This window comes from Doryrhamphus excisus, chromosome 2 (assembly GCF_030265055.1).
Source record: "Doryrhamphus excisus isolate RoL2022-K1 chromosome 2, RoL_Dexc_1.0, whole genome shotgun sequence".
Lineage (NCBI taxonomy): Eukaryota > Metazoa > Chordata > Actinopteri > Syngnathiformes > Syngnathidae > Doryrhamphus > Doryrhamphus excisus.
In genome coordinates, this window is record NC_080467.1 from 572,782 (window position 1) to 593,629 (window position 20,848).

Genomic DNA, 20,848 nt, shown 5'->3' on the forward strand with positions numbered 1-20,848 from the left:
GCTGCACAGTGGTCGAGTGGTTAGCGCGCAGACCTCACAGCTTGGAGACCAGAGTTCCAATTCCACCCTCGGCCATCTCTGTGTGGAGTTTGCATGTTCTCCTCGTGCATGTGTGGGTTTTCTCCGAGTACTCCCGTTTCCTCCCACATTCCAAAAACATGCTAGGTTAATTAGCGACTCCAAATTGTCCATAGGTATGAATGTGAGTGTGAATGGTTGTTTGTCTATATGTGCCCTGTGATTGGCTGGCGACCAGTCATTTTGCACCACAAAAGCAAGTTACTTGCTCTTTTTCAGTGCTCTTATAGCAACAATTTTTAACTGATTGTAACATTTTCTGATGACTCCACATACCAGAGCAAGAACAATATCTGAGATGATTGAGGAGATTGAATGAGGCAAATCCAGCACTGCTAATAAGTAATTATATATTTTGGTAATGATGCATTTTCTGCTGCAAGTGTCATAGAAAGCTTGCACATGGGCTCACACTACTTTTATGAACGGACCCGCACCTACTCTCTTTTGTGTTCAGTGACACAGTGCCTATGATTACCGTAATGACCTGTGTATCACTGGAATGCTCATAGAATCTAACTTTAGGAACCATTGGACCAATTATTATGTTAATGACAATGTAAATTTTTTTAAAATATTTGAAAATGTTTGGTGGGCTTGATTGAAAATTCTTAACGGGCCAGTGTTGGCCCATGTGTGTGTAAGCCATCCATCCCCCAGTAGCATATTTCCAGTAGCGAAAACAGTCGTATGCTTCAGTATTTGGTTTGGGATTCCGTTTGACACTGGCTCCTTGTAATGGAAAAGCCCTTTTGCAAATGACAGCGAGAGGAAGCGGGACCAAGGAGTGTGGATGCTGTTTTTGTGAGCCAGTGGGTGTTGCCTGGGTGTGGAGACTGCAGGAGAACAGAAGGGGCAGGCCAGGCTCGGTGCTACGTGGTCAGCCTGGTTTTCCCCCACGTTGCCTTCCCTGCATAGTGTAATGAATGGCTTCCTATTGGTCTGTGGCCATGGCCCAGACCTAAAGAGTATACTTACCAAGGCCCAGAATATACACCCCAGCCAGCCAGCCAGCCACCCAGCCAGTCAGCCAGTTATCCAGTATCCTGGCCTTTCAACACTCCCAACCACCGGAGCATCACACAATGTCACGTAACTTGAGCATTCTATCTTGTGTTGAATATATGCGCACATTGTAGCAGGAAACAATGACTGAACGTTGATCATTTTTTAATACGGTTGCCAGAAAAAAATATTTGACCCACTAAATTTAGAGAGGAAAACAAATTTGTACATATATAAAAAATGTCCACATCATAAAAATACATTGTGGCGCACACAAGTCCGTGAGGACCAGCTATACGCTTACCAACCCATTGGAAAAGTCATCTTAGATAGAAGGCTAAAATCATCACACAGCAAATTATCACTCAAAAGATAGCTAAGAAATATACAATTTAAAAATAAACAGCAACTGTTTATTCCCAGCAGAGCAGTTCATTGGAGTTCATTCATAGCATTTCAGTATGTGGAATCAAACTATGGAATGGATTGAGTAAGGAAATCAAACAATGCACAACGATGAGCCAATTCAAGAAACAATACAAGCAGTTGATGTTTGCTAAATACAAGGATGAAGAGTCTTGAACCAGTCATGATGTGCTATATATATCACTATATTGACACTTACTATGGTACCCATTATGGCATTGGATGCTCATATCACCTAGTACTTCGGTACGAGGTACATTATTTAAAAAAAACAACAACAACAACCTTTTTTAAAAATTAAAAATACAATAAAATTGAAATTAAAATTGAAATTAATAAAGAAAGAAAATTAAAAACAAATTTAAACTATATTAGGAAAGCAGGAAGTGAACAAATGTAATAGTTACTGATTGTAAAAGTACCAGATGGAGGGGTACAATTTAATAAGGATTTAATGACTAGTGGCAATGTATGGTCATATCACCTCGTACTTCGGTACAGGACAAAAAAAAACCCATAAACTATATTAGGAAAGCAGGAAGTGAACAAATGTATTGTTATTACTATTATTATTATCATTATATCACTATATTGACAGTTACTATGGGTACCCATTATATCATCGTATGGTCATATCACCTCGTACTTCCGTACGTGGCAAAAAAATAAAATAACTAAATAAATAAACATTACAAAAATTTAATTACTATTTTTTTTTAAACTTTAATATGGTACCCATTATGTCACTGTATGGTCATATCACCTTGTACGTGCAACCCCCCCCCCCCCCCCCAAAAAAAAACAAACAAACAAAACAAAACAAAACAAAAAAACAACCTTAAACTATATTAGGAAAGCAGGAAGTGAACAAATGTAACAGTTACTGATTGTAAAAGTACCAGATGGAGGGGTAGGATTTAATAAGCTTTGCTTCTTCCTACTCCTTTTGGACATGTGGAACTGGGAACTGATTATGGGATGCACTCAATTGTAATCTGATGCATGTTCAAATGAAATAAAACCATTACCATTACCATTACCATTACCATTACCATTGGTCAATGTCTCGTGGCAGGAATGGCAGCATCATACTGTACGTACGCCAAGTTTGATGTAATAACATGTAACCCATCACACTGAATGGAGTAAGCCCATACATTTAGTAACATAACATCATCTGGATAAAAGGAGGAACTTAATTGACCGTTGCGTAATTTATGTTTACAACATGCGTACTTTTGTTGTTTATTCAGGTGCTGTTTCTTCTGCAGTCCTACCGGAGTGAGTCACACAGACCCCCGCCAGCCGAGAACGGAATCGGCGAGGCTGTCCTTCAGCGCATGTGGCTCGCCTCTCGGTAATCTTAGACACACGCATGTGCAGATAAGCATCCCTCGTTCCTCCCCCCCCGGCAGAAGAATAGCTCCTTGTGTTGACGCTCATTCCCTCCCCGACCATGTCCGCTTCATGTCCTGCCCGGGCTTCAATTTCAAAGAGGCTGCCTGCTGTCCTGGTTGGTCCCCCCCCCCGCCCCCTTCCCTTTACTACCCCGTACTCTACCTCTGGACCTCTCACCCGAAATTGAGGTCTTGAGATGGGGCACAGATTACCACCCCCTGCCTCCTTTTTATTCCCTTGCTGAGGTCAGCACCGGGTCTCCATTCATCTCATGTGCTGAAGCCTTCAGCAGAGCACACCGGGTCGCTGGGTTAGCAACAGTAGTCCTGCTCGTTTTGCATGGTTACACTGATGAGTCTTAATTAGGATGACAAAGTGAATTCTTGCTCACCGGAGCAGCCAGCGCTTTTTTTTTTTTTTAATTTGATCATGCAGCACTTAGATGAAAGGATGACACACAGTCTGATGACTACGGTTTCGACACTTGTCCAGTCTTGGAAGTGGAATAATAATCCATGAATCAACGGTTAGGAATAAATCGATTGTGTGTGATTTTAAAGCAAAATGAATGCACGACTACAATAGAGGTGCTGATTCATTGTCATTAACCAGTCAGCAGTGCACTATTAAAAAATAAAATAATAAAGTACCATGAAGTCAGCAGTGGCAAGAAGGGTTACATTTAACTGACATGATTGTTTTCTATATATTTTTTATATATATACATATATATTATATATATATTTTATATATTTTTTTAAATATATTTTATATTTATATATTTATTTTATATATTTTATATATTTATTTTATATATTTTATATATTTATTTTATATTTTTTATATATTTACTTTATATTTTTTATATATTTATAATATTTATAATAGAGACCTGCAGTACAGTACATCCCCGCTATTTGTGGGAGTTACGTTCCTTGCCTACCAAATCACGTAGTAATTGTTACACCTATAAAAAGTTCTATTTTTTTTTAACACAAGACTCATTCCTTCCCCTCTAAACCCCCCCGCTAGCTTGATGTAAACATTCCCCTCTGATTGTGGATCAACATTTGCAATAGGATGGAAATAAACAGGCTATAAAAGTGGCATCTTATTCACCTCTTTGCAAGGTTTGAGGCCACATTGTTGGATACGAGTTTGACATTTTGTGTCTCGCAGCAACTGTGGTGCATTCAAGGACAGCCGAACAAAGTGCAAAGCTTGCATTAACAATGAAGCATGAAGACATATATAACCATTGTGGGCTTTTTAACTGTATTATAACATATTTATAAATTATTACCGACTAATGGTGAATGACAGGGTTCAATTCCACCCTCGGCCATCTCTGTGTGGAGTTTGCATGTTCTCCCCGTGCATGCGTGGGTTTTCTCCGGGTACTCCGGTTTCCTCCCACATTCCAAAAACATGCTAGGTTAATTAGCGACTCCAAATTGTCCATAGGTATGAATGTGAGTGTGAATGGTTGTTTGTCTATATGTGCCCTGTGATTGGCTGGCCACCAGTCCAGGGTGTGCCCCGCCTCTCGCCTGAAGACAGCTGGGATAGGCTCCAGCATACCCATGACACTCGTGAGGATAAATGGTAGAGAATGAATGAATGAATGTGCACTTGAGGGGGGGGTGTACAACAATGAATCTTGCACTCAATAAAACTAAAATAAAGTAAAATTATTCCAACAACATGCATGCTAGGTTAATTGGCGACTCCAAATTGTCCATAGGTATGAATGTGAGTGTGAATGGTTGTTTGTCTATATGTGCCCTGTGATTGGCTGGCCACCAGTCCAGGGTGTACCCCGCCTCTCGCCCAAAGACAGCTGGGATAGGCTCCAGCACCCACCGCGACCCTCGTGAGGATAAGCAGTAGAAAATGAATGAATGAATGAATATTACATAAAGGCTGTTATAGCTGATGTTTTATCTTGTTTTTTAGTAGGTTCCTGAACTAAGCACGCTTTAAGGGTGTGTGTGTGAAGTGTGTGTGTTTATTTTTTAATATCTCCCGGATGAAAACGTGACGTGACGCTCATACGCCGTCTCTCCCTTGTTCTCACACAATTGTGGGCATTCACAGTAACCTGGTTAGACTCTTGGTTTGAGTCCGCACATAAACACACCGTGCCCACACAAGTTGCTTCACCTAAACACAGCAGAAGAAGCAGATGTCATCATTTTGTAATGAAATGCCACCATTGTCTGCTTGGGGATGATTGATGAAAGATGATTGCGTCACAAGGACAAACTACAAGTGCATAAACAGGAAGTATTTTTAGAATTGTTTTGCTGCTGATCCCAGGAGACCCTATTCTTTATTATATGTTCTGATTCATTTCCATGAGGTCCAGAATAAAAAAAAAAGTGCCATATTTGATCTTGTGTGTTATTAAACAAGATGGGTTATTTCCGTATTTTTCTGGACTCATTTCAGAGAGAACAGCTGTGTGGTCACCAGAGGAGCTTTTCTGGATGTGCTGGTCTGCCTGTGTGGGCCAAAGATGAGTCTTTTGTGTGGTGAGTAGATCTGGAGAGAATCTTTTATATGTACCTCATAAGTACTCAGTTTCAATACAAATGTAATACAACTACAAGATCAGCAGGGTGAGCACAATGGCTCTATGAAACTAAAAATAGTAAAAACTATATATGGGAATGAGGTCGGACTGTTGAACATGTCAAACATGCCATGATAGAGAGAAAAGCACCTCACATTTGAGATACGATTGGCTGTTCGTCAAGATTGAAATTTGAAACTCCACTTGGAATCTCCTGAAGATGAACAGTTTTCCAAGTAGTCTTAAAATGAGGACGTGGTGGATCAACAATGTTTTTTTTTTTTAATTGCACAAAGAAAACAACCCACTGTTGGGCAAACCACACCAAAACAACATTAAACACGGCCACAAACAGTTTTTTACAAAATGAAAAATGAAAAATGAAAAATGAAAAATTAAAAATTTGAAATTTGAAATTTGAAATTTGAAATTTGAAATTAAAAATTAAAAATTAAAAATTAAAAATTAAAAATTAAAAATTAAAAATTAAAAATTAAAAATTAAAAATTAAAAATTAAAAATTTGAAATTTGAAATTTGAAATTTGAAATTTGAAATTAAAAAATTGAAATAAAAAATTTGAAATAAAAAAATTGAAATTAAAAATTTGAAATTAAAAATTTGAAATTAAAAATTTGAAATTAAAAATTTGAAATTAAAAATTTGAAATTAAAAATTAAAAATTAAAAATTAAAAATTAAAAATTAAAAATTAAAAATTAAAAATTTGAAATTTGAAATTTGAAATTTGAAATTAAAAATAAAAATTTGAAATTTGAAATTAAAAATTTGAAATTTGAAATTAAAAATTTGAAATTTGAAATTAAAAATTAAAAATTTGAAATCAAAAATTTGAAATGAATAAAAAAAGAAAATAAATAAACTATAAAAGCAATCTTCACTCGCTACATGTACTGCAAAAAAGGTCAGTAAGGATAATTCATAATGCCGCCTACAGAGAACATACTAACTCCTTATTTGTAAAATCACAAATACTTCAACTTGCTGATATAGTTCATCTTCAAACTACCTAAACCTAAAATAATGCATAAGGCTAAAAATAACCAATTAGCTAAAAAAGTCATCCAATACTTCTCTACAAGAGAAGGTCATATCACCTCGTATTTCAGTACAAGGTGCATTAATTAAAAAACAAACAAACAAAAAACCTTAAATTATATTAGGAAAGCAGGAAGTGAACAAATGTAACAGTTACTGATTGTAAAAGTACCAGATGGAGGGGTAGGATTTAATAAGCTTTGCTTCTTCCTACTCCTTTTGGACATGTGGAACTGGGAACTGATTATGGGATGCACTCAATTGGAATCTGATGCATGTTCAAATGAAATCAAACCATTACTATTATCCTTGAATATATTAAAGGATCTGATCCTGTGAAAGTGACAGTAATAATCCAGCTGTCTAGTGGTCTTATTATTGAGATGGAAAAAGATTGCTTGTGCTTAGACTTTTATGTGTTTATTTAATTCTTGTATTAAGTGTTGCATTACCGTATTTTATGTCCTTCATGGGTCTGTGTATAGTTTAAGCGACTTAGGAGCCAATTGGGTTTTTATTAGGTGTAAGATCCGACTTACACCAAAACTCACCTTACATCAGTTTACAACAGCCAAGGAATGGAAGTCATACTTAGCCGGAGGAGCAGCTGCACTGGGAAGAGAAAGTACGGCCAACCACAACAAAAGTTTCTAGATTTAATAAAGGAAGACGAGGTGACGATCAAGTGGTGACAACAGCAGAAGATGCAACCACTCTGTGGCAAATTCACAAGTATTTTCTTGTTGTTCAGTGTTTTTAAACGTGATTTAAGAGTCGCGTCGCTTATGTGATGTTGACATAGGGATCTACAGTGTATGAGCTCAAAAAGCAACAACCGTGTTCCTTCCATTTGCTGTGAATGAAAACAGATGACCTTGCAACGTGCGCTGGCACGGTTGTGCACGGTACGCTGCTTCTAGACCGACTGTTGCCAAAGGTCACGCCTAAATACTCTTCAGAGAAGTGCCCCGTTTATATGTCTGTGTATATGTCTTTATCCTGTGCTGTATTTGAACTCGGTTGTATTAAAATACAGTATCATACAGGGGGAAAATAAGTCTACAAAGATGTGAACAGTCCCATATTTTTATGCAAAGTAAATTTTTAAAGAAAAAAAAATTAAGTGGGGTTTCCAAAGTGCGGCCCTGGGACCATTTACAGACCACAGATGTTTTTTTTTTTTACAGGCCTTCGGCATGTTCTAAAGGTGTGCTTTAACAAGAAAACTAAATGCAAACCCAAAACCCAATGCAATTAAATAATAATATATATTAAACAAAAATTAAAAAATAAAAATAAAAATAAAAATAAAAATAAATTAAAAAAAATAGAAATACATTTAAAAAAATAGAAAATTTTTTTTAAAAAATAGAAATAAATTAAAAAAATAGAAATAAATTAAAAAAAATAGAAATAAAAAATAAAAATAAATTAAAAAATAAAAATAAATTAAAAAATAAATTAAAAAATAACGTTAAAAATAAAAATAAAGTTAAAAATAAAAATAAATTAAAAAAATAAAATTAAAATTAAAATAAAATAAATAATAAATATTTGATAAATAATAATCGATTGACAGCCCTACTAATAATGTTTTAAAGTAAGTAACTGAAGAAACTTAAAGAAATTCTTTTTATTTGGTTTACAAGCCTCTCTTTTGTCAGTTCCGCTGTGATTATAAAATGTGATTAAATGTGATTATTCGTGAGTTAACTATGGACCAAATGCAACTAAATAATAATATATATTAAACAATAATTAAAAAATAAAAAATAAATATTCAATAAATAATAATCGATTGGATTTGTAGTTGTTTGCGTTTGCGTGTCACGTGTGCACGGACTCTTGTCAGTGGGGGGGGGGTCTCTTCAGGAAGAATGTGAAACCAAAGGCGAGCAATCTTTGACAGATGGTGGGTTTGCGCCTTTGACCCACTTTATTGAGTGCTGTGAAAAGAGAGGAGGGTGACTAACTTGTGTTTTCGCTCGGCCATGTGCTCAACACATGTTTGCATTTGACAGTGGAAATACCGCAGGTTTCTCACAACAAGCCTACAGATTCAGGACCCGGCTTAGCCCCTTACGTAACAAAATAAGCACCTTCTCTTTGACTTACACACCTTTAATGCCGTTATTATTGCTCATTTTTGACGAATCACTTTATCCTGTGCTGTATGTGAATTTGGTTGTATTAAAATACAGTAAATTTTTAAAGAAAAAAAATGAAACATTTAAATGGGGTTTCCAAAGTGCGGCCCTCGGACCATTTACAGCCCACAGATGTTTTTTTTTTTTACTGGCCTTCGGCATGTTCTAAAGTTTTGATTTAACAAGAAAACTAAAAGAAAAACAACTACAAAGATTTTGTGAGAATAAAGTCAAAATAATAGAAGAACAACATTTATATAAGTCATTTTACTGGAATAATATTGTAATATTATGAGGTAAATAACATCATTTTAGTAGCATAAATTTGAATTATTCAAGAAAAAGGCATTTTTAAAAAGCATAAGCTTTAAGATATAAGATATGAACGCTGATGCAAATAAACGAAAAAATGTTTGTCTGTGTGAGAGGTCTCACTCGCTCACATTTTCTATTTGCTGAACGTTTGTGGGCGAGTTTAAGAGCTAATATGCTAATAAAGAAATTATTTAATTTAATTACTATAAAATTCTTAATAAAGAAAAATAGTAATACAAAAATATGCTTGCTGACTGTATTGTTTAATAATGGCCCATAGTTCCGGAATTTTCCCTTTACATAAAATTTGATGTAATTATCGTTTTTGTTGCACATTGAATGGTTTACCACAAAGACATTTCCCCTACTTATTATAGATAAAAATGTATTCCTATATGCGATTAAATGTGATAATTTGTGAGTTAACTATGGAACAAATGCAATTAAATAATAATATATATTAAACAAAAATTAAAAAAAAAATTTAAAATAAAAATAAAAATAAAATAAAAAATAAAACTAAAATAAAAAATAAAATAAAAAATAAAAATAAAATAAAAAAATAAAAATAAAAAATAAAAATAAATTAAAAAATAAATTACAAAATAAAAATCAATTAAAAAATAAAAATAAAGTTAAAAATAAAAATCAATTAAAAAATAAATTAAAAAATAAAAATCAATTAAAAAATAAATCAAAAAATAAAAATCAAGTTAAAAATAAAAATAAATTAAAAAATAAACATTAAAATTAAAATAAAATAAATAATAAATATTTGATAAATAATAATCGATTGACAGCCCTTCTAATAATGTTTTAAAGTAAGTAACTGAAGAAACTTAAAAAAATTCTTCTTATTTGGTTTACAAGCCTCTCTTTTGTCGGTTCCACTGTGATTATAAATGTGATATTACAATACAGTGTTGGATAAAGGGCTAAAAGTACCTCTTGAATGGAGCAACTTGTGTTTATAGACACGACTCTTTAGCTGGCTGACATTTATTTTTCTTGAAAGTCGCTACATGCAAACACACATGATGTGTCTGGGGTTTGTTTTTCACAGTTTGGCTAATGATGCTGGAAGTTGATGTGAACTCCAGCTGTGTGCTGGCGTGTAAGCCCACATGGACACGTCTAGCCAAGGCTGCAGCTCGACACGGCCGAGTCTTTACTGCCGGCTTTTACAGGGTTGTGGACTGCGCTTGTCGAGAGCCGCAAAGTTTACTGATGCACACTTACGTACACACATGTACGACTTCATACACCTCTACACATTCTGCAAATGGTTTTTAATGACCTTCCTACAAACCAGCTCACGTATCCACACGTGCACATCCATGTTGTACACAGTTGGTAGTCTTGCTAATTCACAGCGTAACTTGTTTAAACGCCGTGATTGTTAATGCATCTGCACCAGCTGCAGCAAGTCTCATGTTGTCCGTCCGTGCCGCCTCTTCTTGTGAACGTGATATCTCAGGAATCTCATGAAGGAATTTCATTACATCTGGCACGAGTATCCGCTTGCATACAAAGATGACGTGATTAGAAGTTATTGTTCATAGATCAATGACCCCCTTGGCCGTTATTCAAGAATGTACATGTTGTACTAGCACGGTGGATCTCTCACAATTCAGCATTCACAGATTAAAAAAAAAAAAAAAAAATCTGAAAAAAGTAAAAATGTCTATTTTTAACACACGACCCCTCCAAACCATCCTGTTTACTAATCATATATGACTATGGACGAACTGCCCCAAGTCTGTGGAACGGACTCCCCGATCATCTCAGGGCGCCACAGACATTAAACTGTTTTAAAAAAGATTAAAAACACATCTTTTTAGAAAAGCTTTTACATAGCTTGAATATTTTTTTAATGCATATTTAATATCTTTGGTTCACTGTGCTGTGTTAGTTTGGCTTTGGTCATTTCCACCTCCACTGCTCTACTTATTTTAGATGTTCTTATTGTGTTATTGTGACACTTGCTGTTAACTGTTATTCTTTTATTGTAACTGTTGCACTTTGAGATCATTCATTTGATGTAAAGTGCGTTATAAATGAAATTATTATTATTATATTTAATAAATTATTTTTATTATGTTATTATTATTAATTAAATTTATTAATATTATTTTTATTCATTTTTTATAAATTATTACAAATGTTATAATTATAAATTTAATTATATTACTATTATTATTTTTTAATTCAATTTTGTATAAATTATTATATTTAATACATTTTATTATTATACATTTAATTCTATTATTCGTTTTAATTCACATTTTTATAAATTATTATGTTTAATACATTTTGTTATTATAAATTTAATTCTATTATTAATATAAATTTTTAAATCATTTTTTAATAAATTATATTTAATAAATGTATTATTAATAATAATACATTATTATTAATTTTCTATTAATAGTAATGATATATAATAATTAATAATGTTAATGAAAAATGTATTTAGAATATTTTAAACATGTTTTCTCTGCCAAAACTGCAAAAATATTCAATTTAAAAAAAGGAATCATACTTGCTGGAAATACAATTACCGTGGTGGGTTCAGGAACCCATTATACTATATATGTTTTACTTTTGCATCTCACAGGAAGTCTGGTCCCGTCGAACAAAATGCGAAAATCTCAATGCTCGATCAGCAGTGATGCACGTTTACCTGTATTATTATATGTTTATAAATCATTACCAGCTTATGTGAATGACTTTTTTTGCACTTTTCATTGGTTAAAAACGTGCAGTGCTATGAGTGCTGAATACCAAAAACAGCACAAACTGTAATTGTAGAATTGCATTGAAAATTAATGTCTGAAATGTGCCTACAGATGAACAGACCATATTTACAATGTTATGCCTGTTTGGCCCCGCACCCCCCCCCCCCCCTTTGAGGATCAGATTCCATTGTAACTTTGCACAGTAGACCAGCCCACCTCTGCAGGAATGTTGGATTTCCCGCCCTTTTGTCAGACCGCATTGTGACTTGCTGCAGGGCCAGATCGAATCGCATTGCGTTCCGTGTGTGTGTGTGTGTGTGTGTGTGTGTGTGTACATACATGAGATACACATGGCTGTCAAAGCGAGATCTATCCCATTCTAGAGGAAGTACTTATGTTTGTACACGCCATTGCGTGTTTACTTGCGTGTCCGTCAATCCCCCAAGGGCTGTCCATCCACAGGTGGCTGGGTTAGCACCGCCATGTCCATTTACAGACGCTGACGCAACCTTTCCTATAAAAACAAAGTAGAATGGCACAAAGAACACCGTCTTCTTCAGTTGTCTGCATGTGTTGACTTCGCAAAGTCATTTTTGTGTGTTTCTTTCGCAGTTGTTTGCTCTGGGGAATGAACGTTTTTATAAACTCCTATTATTTTTTTAGTTTAAAGAATATGTACAGTGGATGACTAGTGGTAATGTATGGTCATATCACCTCGTACTTCGGTACAGGACAAAAAAAAACAAAAAAAAATTAAAACAAAAAAAAACATTAAACTATATAAGGAAAGCAGGAAGTGAACAAATGTATTGTTGTTATTATTATTATTATTATTATTATCATTATATCACTATATTGACAGTTACTATGGTACCCATTATGTCATTGTATGGTCATATCCCCTCGTACTTCGGTACGTGACAAAAAATTAACATAAATAAATAAATAAACATAAAAAAAATTAATATATTTTTTTAAAAACTTAAATATGGTACCCATTATGTCACTGTATGGCCATATCACCTCGTACAACCCCCCCCCCCCCCCCCCCAAAAAACAAACCTTAAACTATATTAGGAAAGCAGGAAGTGAACAAATGTAACAGTTACTGATTGTAAAAACTATATATGGGAACAAGGTCGGGCTGCCTATGTCAAACATGCCATGATAGAGAGAAAAGCACCTCACATTTGAGATATGATTGGCTGTCCGTCAAGACTGAAATTTGAAACTCCACTTGGAATCTCCTGAAGATGAACAGTTTTCCAAGTAGTCTTAAAATGCACAAACAAAACAACCCACTGTCGGGCAAACCACACCAAAACAACATTAAACACGCCCACAAACACAGTTTTTTTTAATTTTTAATTTTTAATTTTTAATTTTTAATTTTTAATTTTTAATTTTTAATTTTTAATTTTTAATTTTTAATTTTTAATTTTTAATTTTTAATTTTTAATTTTTAATTTTTAATTTTTAATTAAAATAAAAAAATTAAAAAATTTTAATTTTAAGTAAAAATTAAAAATTTAAATTTTTAATTTTTAATTTTTAATTTTTAATTTTTAATTTTTAATTTTTAATTTTTAATTTTTAATTTTTAATTTTTAATTTTTAATTCTTAATTCTTAATTCTTAATTTTTTATTAAAAATTAAAAATTAAAAATTAAAAATTAAAAATTAAAAATTAAATTAAAAATTAAAAATTAAAAATTTAATTTTTTTTTTAAAATTAAAAATTAAAAATGAATTTTTAATTTTTAAAATTAAAAATTAAAAATTAAAAATTAAAAATTAAAAATTAAAAATTAAAAATTAAAAATGAATTTTTAATTTTTAAAGAAAGAAAATAAAAACAAATTTAAACTATATTACGAAAGCAGGAAGTGAACAAATGTAACAGTTACTGATTGTAAAAGTACCATATGGAGGGGTAGGATTTAATAAGCTTTGCTTCTTCCTACTCCTTTTGGACATGTGGAACTGTGAACTGATTATGGGATGCACTCAATTGTAATCTGATGCATGTTCAAATGAAATAAACCCATTACCAATATATATCAATTTATATCTAATTGATTTGGTTAGAGTCGGGCCCTCCGGAACGGAATAATGACACTAACCAAGGTTCCACTGTAGTTTGTTTGTATGTACTGAAAATGTCCGTTTTTTGTTTGTGTATCAGATCCCGAGGTCAACAATCTCCGTCAGGAGACTCTGTCCATCCTATTGACCTCAACCCTGGTCACCAACAACCCCGCAGCCACAGCCAATATGGAGCCCGGCAACACCCAGTACATGCTCAGCCTTGCCAAGGTGGCCCTCAGTGCCAGCGTGGACGTCCCCGAGCTGTGGGGAAGGTCCCGGCTTACGTCTCAGCTCCTGGAGCGCTTGCTTCAATGCCCATTGTATGAGGTGAGAGAGCTGGCTCTGGAGAGGATCCTGAGCGGACTGGAAAAGGAAGAAGACCAGGAAGCGAAACCCGCATGGCTAAACGAGACCACCCTGTGGAACCTGACATGCTTAGCTTTTCATGAAACGCACCCCCAATGTCTGACCAAGGTGAGACCACACACGCAACACAAAAACATTCAAGCATTACATTTGTTTGTTTTGGGTCGAGTCCATTTTATAGATTTTTGCACGTGTGTGTGCACGTGATCCACTACACATTCCTGACTTGTGAGTATCGAAACCGTTCGCATTCGCGGCCCTGTCATCATACAATGTTCAACCCGACAGAAATAGTTTTCCTGCTCGTAACATTTTCACACTGAACCACAACGACATTTCATGCAAATTGATTGAATTCCCACATCCGTCCCCCAGAGGCTTGCGTGAGTCGGTAATTAGCCGCGGCAGAATACTATACGTCAATCGTGCTGGCGATGCGTTGACTCGTTTGGTCTCGAACGCTCTCACACACACACACACACACACACAGGAAAGACTTGCAAGGCGTCCACTCTAACAGCTATTGGAGGGGAAAATGTGGTCTACTTCCTGTCTCGTGACAGGAGGTCGTATTTCAATGTGTTCGTAAACCCGGGTCACCTATTCAGCAGGTTTACTGCGTCCTGCTAGGTGGATTCTGTCGGTTTGTCCCTCTTTGAAACTAGTCTACTGGTCTACTGATGAAAAACGAACAATTATCAGTGATGTTTGAAGACCTAAACTATGGAAAAATTGTGTTTTTAACAGTTGCACATGTAGGCTGTACATTTTACCCGCATTATTATAATTGATTAATTATGGTAATGGTAATAGTTTTATTTAATTAGAACATGCATCAGATTACAATTGAGTGCATCCCATAATCAGTTCCCAGTTCCACATGTCCAAAAGGAGTAGGAAGAAGCAAAGCTTATTAAATCCTACCCCTCCATCTGGTACTTTTACAATCAATAACTGTTACATTTGTTCACTTCCTGCTTTCCTAATATAGTTTGTTATTTTTTTTTGTTTTTTTTATTTTAATTTTTTGTCACATACCAAAGTACGAGGTGATATGACCATACAATGACATAATGGGTACCATAGTAACTGTAGATGTAGTGATATACTACTACTACTACTACGAATAATAATAATAAAATAATAATAAATTATTATTAATAATAATATTTGTATTAATTATATAATAATAATTAATGTAATTTAAATTCATTTAATTAATAATTGTATTTTATGTTATTATGATAATAATAAATAATCATTGATTTAAGTGAATTAATAATTATATTATATGTTTATTATTATTATTATTATATAATAAAATATTATCAATATTATTGCTATTTCTTTATTATTATTATTATTGTTATATCACTATATTGACAGTTACTATGGTTATATTATTATATATAATACTACTACTACTAATAATATATTATTTGTATTATTATTATTATTTAATACGTAGATATCATAAATTATTATGGACTTGTGTGTTTTTCTGTGGATAAAATGGCCTTTGTTTTTTTTTTTATTTGCGGGGCCATGAATGCTGAGTCGCAAACGTTCAGGAATTATTCTACGTTCTACAATTATTATTACCATTACATATTTTTGGACCAACGCAGCTTCCAAGATCATCTATTCAAACAATTACACATGTAATTTGATGTCAAGGTCTGGATGAAAAACCCATACCGTTAGCCTCAGATGAAAGGAAATTGACTAGGATGTTCAAGAACCACCAAGGCTCCAGCTTGCCATGAACTGACAACCGCTGGAATACCGGTTTTCCTGTCCAAAGGGAAGCCACATCTGTCTCAGGAAAGCAACCAGTTGAAATGACCTCAACCAATTCTGACAAGAGTCGTGATCAAATACCCGGCCGGAATTATACCAGCAGCTTTTTCATGCGTGGTTGAGTTGAAATTTGCAAAGGGACGTAGTCCGTGTTCTCACAGTCGACCGTCGCTGCCGTGCTGAGTACGCACGCGGCAATCAAACCGCAGCTCGTTTACTTTGTTGCATCACTGCTATTCTGCAGTTTTACTGCAATTTACCTGACATTGTGCATTGTGCAATACTTTGTTTTATATGAAGAGCTTGCAACCAAAAGGCGCTAAATCCATTTTGACTGATTTCGAGAAAATCAATGATTTTTAACTACGCATATATCAATCTATTTGGTCATCAAGTTTATATTGCAAATGAAAGAGCTATCAATATAGGTCATAAAAATGCATGCTATAAAAATCCTGCACACACCATGTATTTTATATATATTTTTTTAATTATAAAAAAATTAATAAAAAAAAATTATAAAAAATTTATAAAAAATTTATAAAAAAATTATAAAAAATAATTTAATTATAATTATATTTAATTAGTATTTTTTTTCGGATTTAGCGCCTTTTGGCTGAAATAAATTTGAAGTCACCTTTAACTTCTTCAATGGCATTGTTGTAAAAGAATGTAAGGTGCTTTAATGTGCTATGCTAATAAAATAATTACAACACAGAAGCCATTCTCAACATACAATACAAAATAATTATTATTAATTAAATTAATATAAATGTTTTTAAAAGCAGTGCTCATATTTGACTGCACCATGAAGGTGACAGTGACAAAAATCATCTCATTCCAAACTCTTTACATTGTATGTTTTTTTAGTACAAGTAAAATAAAGTTTCTCATGAAAGTTGGAGGTGTCAAGGTAGAGACATGCCTTTTATGGCGTAAAAAAAAAAACTTCCATGTTACAGAATACTGTAAAAACACAATTTGTGTTCTCCTGAATTGCATAACATACTGTAACTATCATACGTGTACTTCATGTACACAAACAAAACAGGATGCGCACTGATACTGGCTTTCTGTATGTGCAGCGCCAATTGTATTCTTCTCTCTGATTGGTCAGATTATCAATAGATGGGAAACTTGGGCCAATCAGAATAAAGAATAAAGAAAGGGATTTAGCTCCTTTTGGTTGAAAGCATACATTTCATATCACTTTTTTTTCATATTTTTAAAAATGATTTCAAGACCAAAATATGTGATTTGGATACACATGACAGAGGTCTATTAAACTCATGAAAAACATGCAACTTAGTGAAAATTGGATTTAGCGCCTTTTGGTTGCAAGCTCTTCATATATTCAGTATAGTTACTCCAAAACGACAAATAAAATGTTGTAAACAGGTTTTCTATGCTCCTGACAATGGAAATATTCCATTTATTAATAAGGAATCCTACTTTAAATGCATTTATAACAGTCGGATCTGGATCTAAAGAACTGTGATAAATGAGGGATTACTGCATTTCCTGTGTTTTCCTCGTCCCTCATCTCATCTTCAGTTTCTTTCCGCAGGTCCTCCAAGTGTTGAGTGTGTTGCACTGTGGCGGCGAGCTCCACTGGACGGATGGTGTGCAGCATTTGTCTCGAGACAAGGTCCTGCTGCATCTTCTTGCTCTCGCTCAGAGGGCTGTACACAGGTCAGAGGATGATCACATGACAGATCCACTCGTCACTCATCTCCGTGTTAGACAACTGCTGATGTGCCTGGTCTACGAAATGGTTTGTGTCACAAATGAAAAACGTCAATTGAAGAGAGAAAGAGGATTCTAGAGTTCAATCTAATCTGATTCCAAAAGTCGCCTTTTTTTTTTTGCAAATGTTGATCTGAAATCTGCGAACAAAGGGAACTGTTATTGACGTTTCAATTACTCTTGATTTTTCGATATTTGGTCCCGGAACGTATGCCACAGACTGTAAAAAGCAATAAATAACAAAAAAAATATCAGTTGATTGTTCAACCATTGGCTGCGCGGCGGTCGAGTGGTTAGCGCGCAGACCTCACAGCTAGCACACCAGAGTTCAATACGGTTTTCTCCGGATACTCCGGTTTCCTCCCGCATTCCAAAAACATGCTAGGTTAATTATCGACTCCAAATTGTCCATAGGTATGAATGTGAGTGTGAATGGTTGTTTGTCTATATGTGCCCTGTGATTGGCTTGGCCACCATTGTGAGGATGAGCGGTAGAAAATGAATGAATAAATGAATGATTCGGTTGAGCTGGTTTCATAATTATGCCTCTTGAGTGTTAAGTTGGTGTGTGATGAGTTTAGTGTTCTTTGTAAGAACACTAACACATTCCAAAAACATGCTAGGTTAATTAGCGACTCCAAATTGTCCATAGGTATGAACGTGAGTGTGAATGGTTGTTTGTCTATATGTGCCCTGTGATTGGCTTGGCCACCATTGTGAGGATGAGCGGTAGAAAATGAATGAATAAATGAATGATTCGGTTGAGCTGGTTTCATAATTATACCTTTTGAGTGTTAAGTTGGTGTGCGATGAGTTTAGTGTTTTTTGTAAGAACACTAACACGTTCCAAAAACATGCTAGGTTAATTAGCGACTCCAAATTGTCCATAGGTACGTATGAATGTGAGTGTGAATGGTTGTTTGTCTATATGTGCCCTGTGATTGGCTGGCCACCATTGTGAGGATAAGCGGTAGAAAATGAATGAATAAATGAATAATTTGGTTGAGCTGGTTTCATAATTACACCTCTTGAGTGTTAAGTTGGTGTGTGATGAGTTTAGTGTTTTTTGTAAGAACACTAACACATTCCAAAAACATGCTAGGTTAGTTAGCGACTCCAAATTGTCCATAGGTATGAATGTGAGTGTGAATGGTTGTTTGTCTATATGTGCCCTGTGATTGGCTGGCCACCAGTCCAGTCTTTTTTGTTTTTTTACAAACTATTGTTGATCTGTGATGGATGAGAGAGAGGCCAGACAAGATGCAACTTTGCAACCCCAACTTTTTTTTTTTTTTTTTTTAATGAAAGAGCCTTCACAGTGTTGTGTAAGGTTGATTGACAGGCCTTCATTCAGCGCCAGAGTCCATAGTGAAGGTAAACTGCGGTTCACTAGCCACACCTGAACTGCGCCGGAGAACATACCACCTTCTTTCCATGAAGCTTTGCTTGTACAGATGGTCCTCGGGTTACCGACGAGTTTCGTTCCTAGACTGTGACGTTCATCGAGTTTTAGTGGAAGTTGGAACTTATTCCAGCTGTTCTCCAGCGTTTCGCTTGTTTAAGGACTAAAGCTACTTTGGAAATTGATTTATAGGAGCATGTTCTTAAACCGTGAAACATTGTAATCGAGGACCACATGTACAGTGGAACCTTGGTTAGCCTCATTAATCTGCCCCAGAAGGTCTAAATCTAACCAAAACACTATCCAATTAGCGTATTTTCCGGACTATAAGTCGTACTTTTTTTCATAGGTTGGCTGTTCCTGCGACTTATACTCCAGAGCGACTTATAAATATAAAAACTGTTTATGTTACATAACCATGGACACCTTTTCTGTTTATTTTTTGTGTAGCTAAATAACCATTGTGTTAGCATATTTTACACCTATCTATTCTTTTATTAATGTTAGAACTTGCCTTCCAAGAGGATGTAATGTCAGTTTTGGTCAAATAGTTTGTAAAATAAATTTTCTTAATTATTAATCTTCAAGATAAATTAATAACACCGTATTTTCCGGACTATAAGTCGCACTTTTTTTTCATAGGTTGGCTGTTCCTGCGACTTATACTCCAGAGCGACTTATAAATGGAAAAAACTGTTTATGTTTATTTTTTGTGTAGCTGAATAAGCATTGTGTTAGCATATCTTACAACTATTCAGCCTGTTCTCTATTCTTTTATTGTTAGACTGTTTTGGTCAAATGCGACTTATACTCCAGTGCGACTTATGTATGTTTTTTTTCTACTTAATTATGCATTTTTGTCCTTGTGTGACTTATACTCCGGAGCGATTTATAGTCCAGAAAATACGGTAATCAGTTCCAGACAGCCAAAAATAATAATAATAATAAATAAAATAAAAACTGTTTTTATAGTCTTTCTCAACTTAAGTCTTCGCTTGGCAAAATAATCCAAAATGGAGCCAAAGAAAGTTTCAAGAGAGGGCATTTTGACAAAAAGATGCCAAGTACTGTATTTCATTCCAGAAATAACAACTCACAGCAAAATACAAAGGCGGTATCCGTCTTGATCTCCCTGTCACATTATATCTTTGTCAACAATCACATCTTCAATTAAGGTAAAATTAATTAATTAATTAATTAACCTGAAATGTTCATTTAATCTACAGTGAATAATCCAGAATTTCAATTTTGGATTTGATCAAGTGTAAATTACTGCAACTTTGATCCAATATGACCAAATATAGGGCAGTATCGCCGACATCGATACTGATACTATTTAAAAATCAAGGTGGATACATATCAATCAAAATGTGAATGAATCTGAAGAGCAACTGAACCATTATAGCATCCCTATAGTCACCATCACTAGTCATTATTACACTGCATTGCATACAATAAGTCTTGTACAGGCTAGGCTGACACCACAGGGACATAGGAGACGGCCACCGCTTTAAGCATGCTACCGAGCTAACTAGATAGCCCCTAATTTATGTATACTAACTTAAGAAAGGGTTTCAAACGGAGTAAGAAAAGTAAGAAAAGACAAAAACCGGCACAACCCTCCGATTTACGACTGGTATCGAACGTCTCTAATGGCTGAACGTCGGGGCCCTGGCTGGGAATCAAACCTGCAACTCGGTCAAGGC

At 34.6% G+C, this 20,848-nt stretch overlaps 1 protein-coding gene across 2 annotated transcripts in view; it reads left to right on the plus strand.

Annotated features, from left to right (window-relative positions):
* thada (THADA armadillo repeat containing) overlaps positions 1-20,848 on the plus strand; it is a 109,575-nt gene that overhangs the window by 64,898 nt on the left and 23,829 nt on the right. For both annotated transcript variants that reach the window (XM_058050294.1, XM_058050303.1), the window contains exons 30-33: positions 2,763-2,866; positions 5,359-5,441; positions 13,926-14,302; positions 17,562-17,686. In XM_058050294.1, coding sequence (XP_057906277.1) covers positions 2,763-2,866; positions 5,359-5,441; positions 13,926-14,302; positions 17,562-17,686 — 689 coding nt within the window. The remainder of the gene's footprint in view (positions 1-2,762; positions 2,867-5,358; positions 5,442-13,925; positions 14,303-17,561; positions 17,687-20,848) is intronic.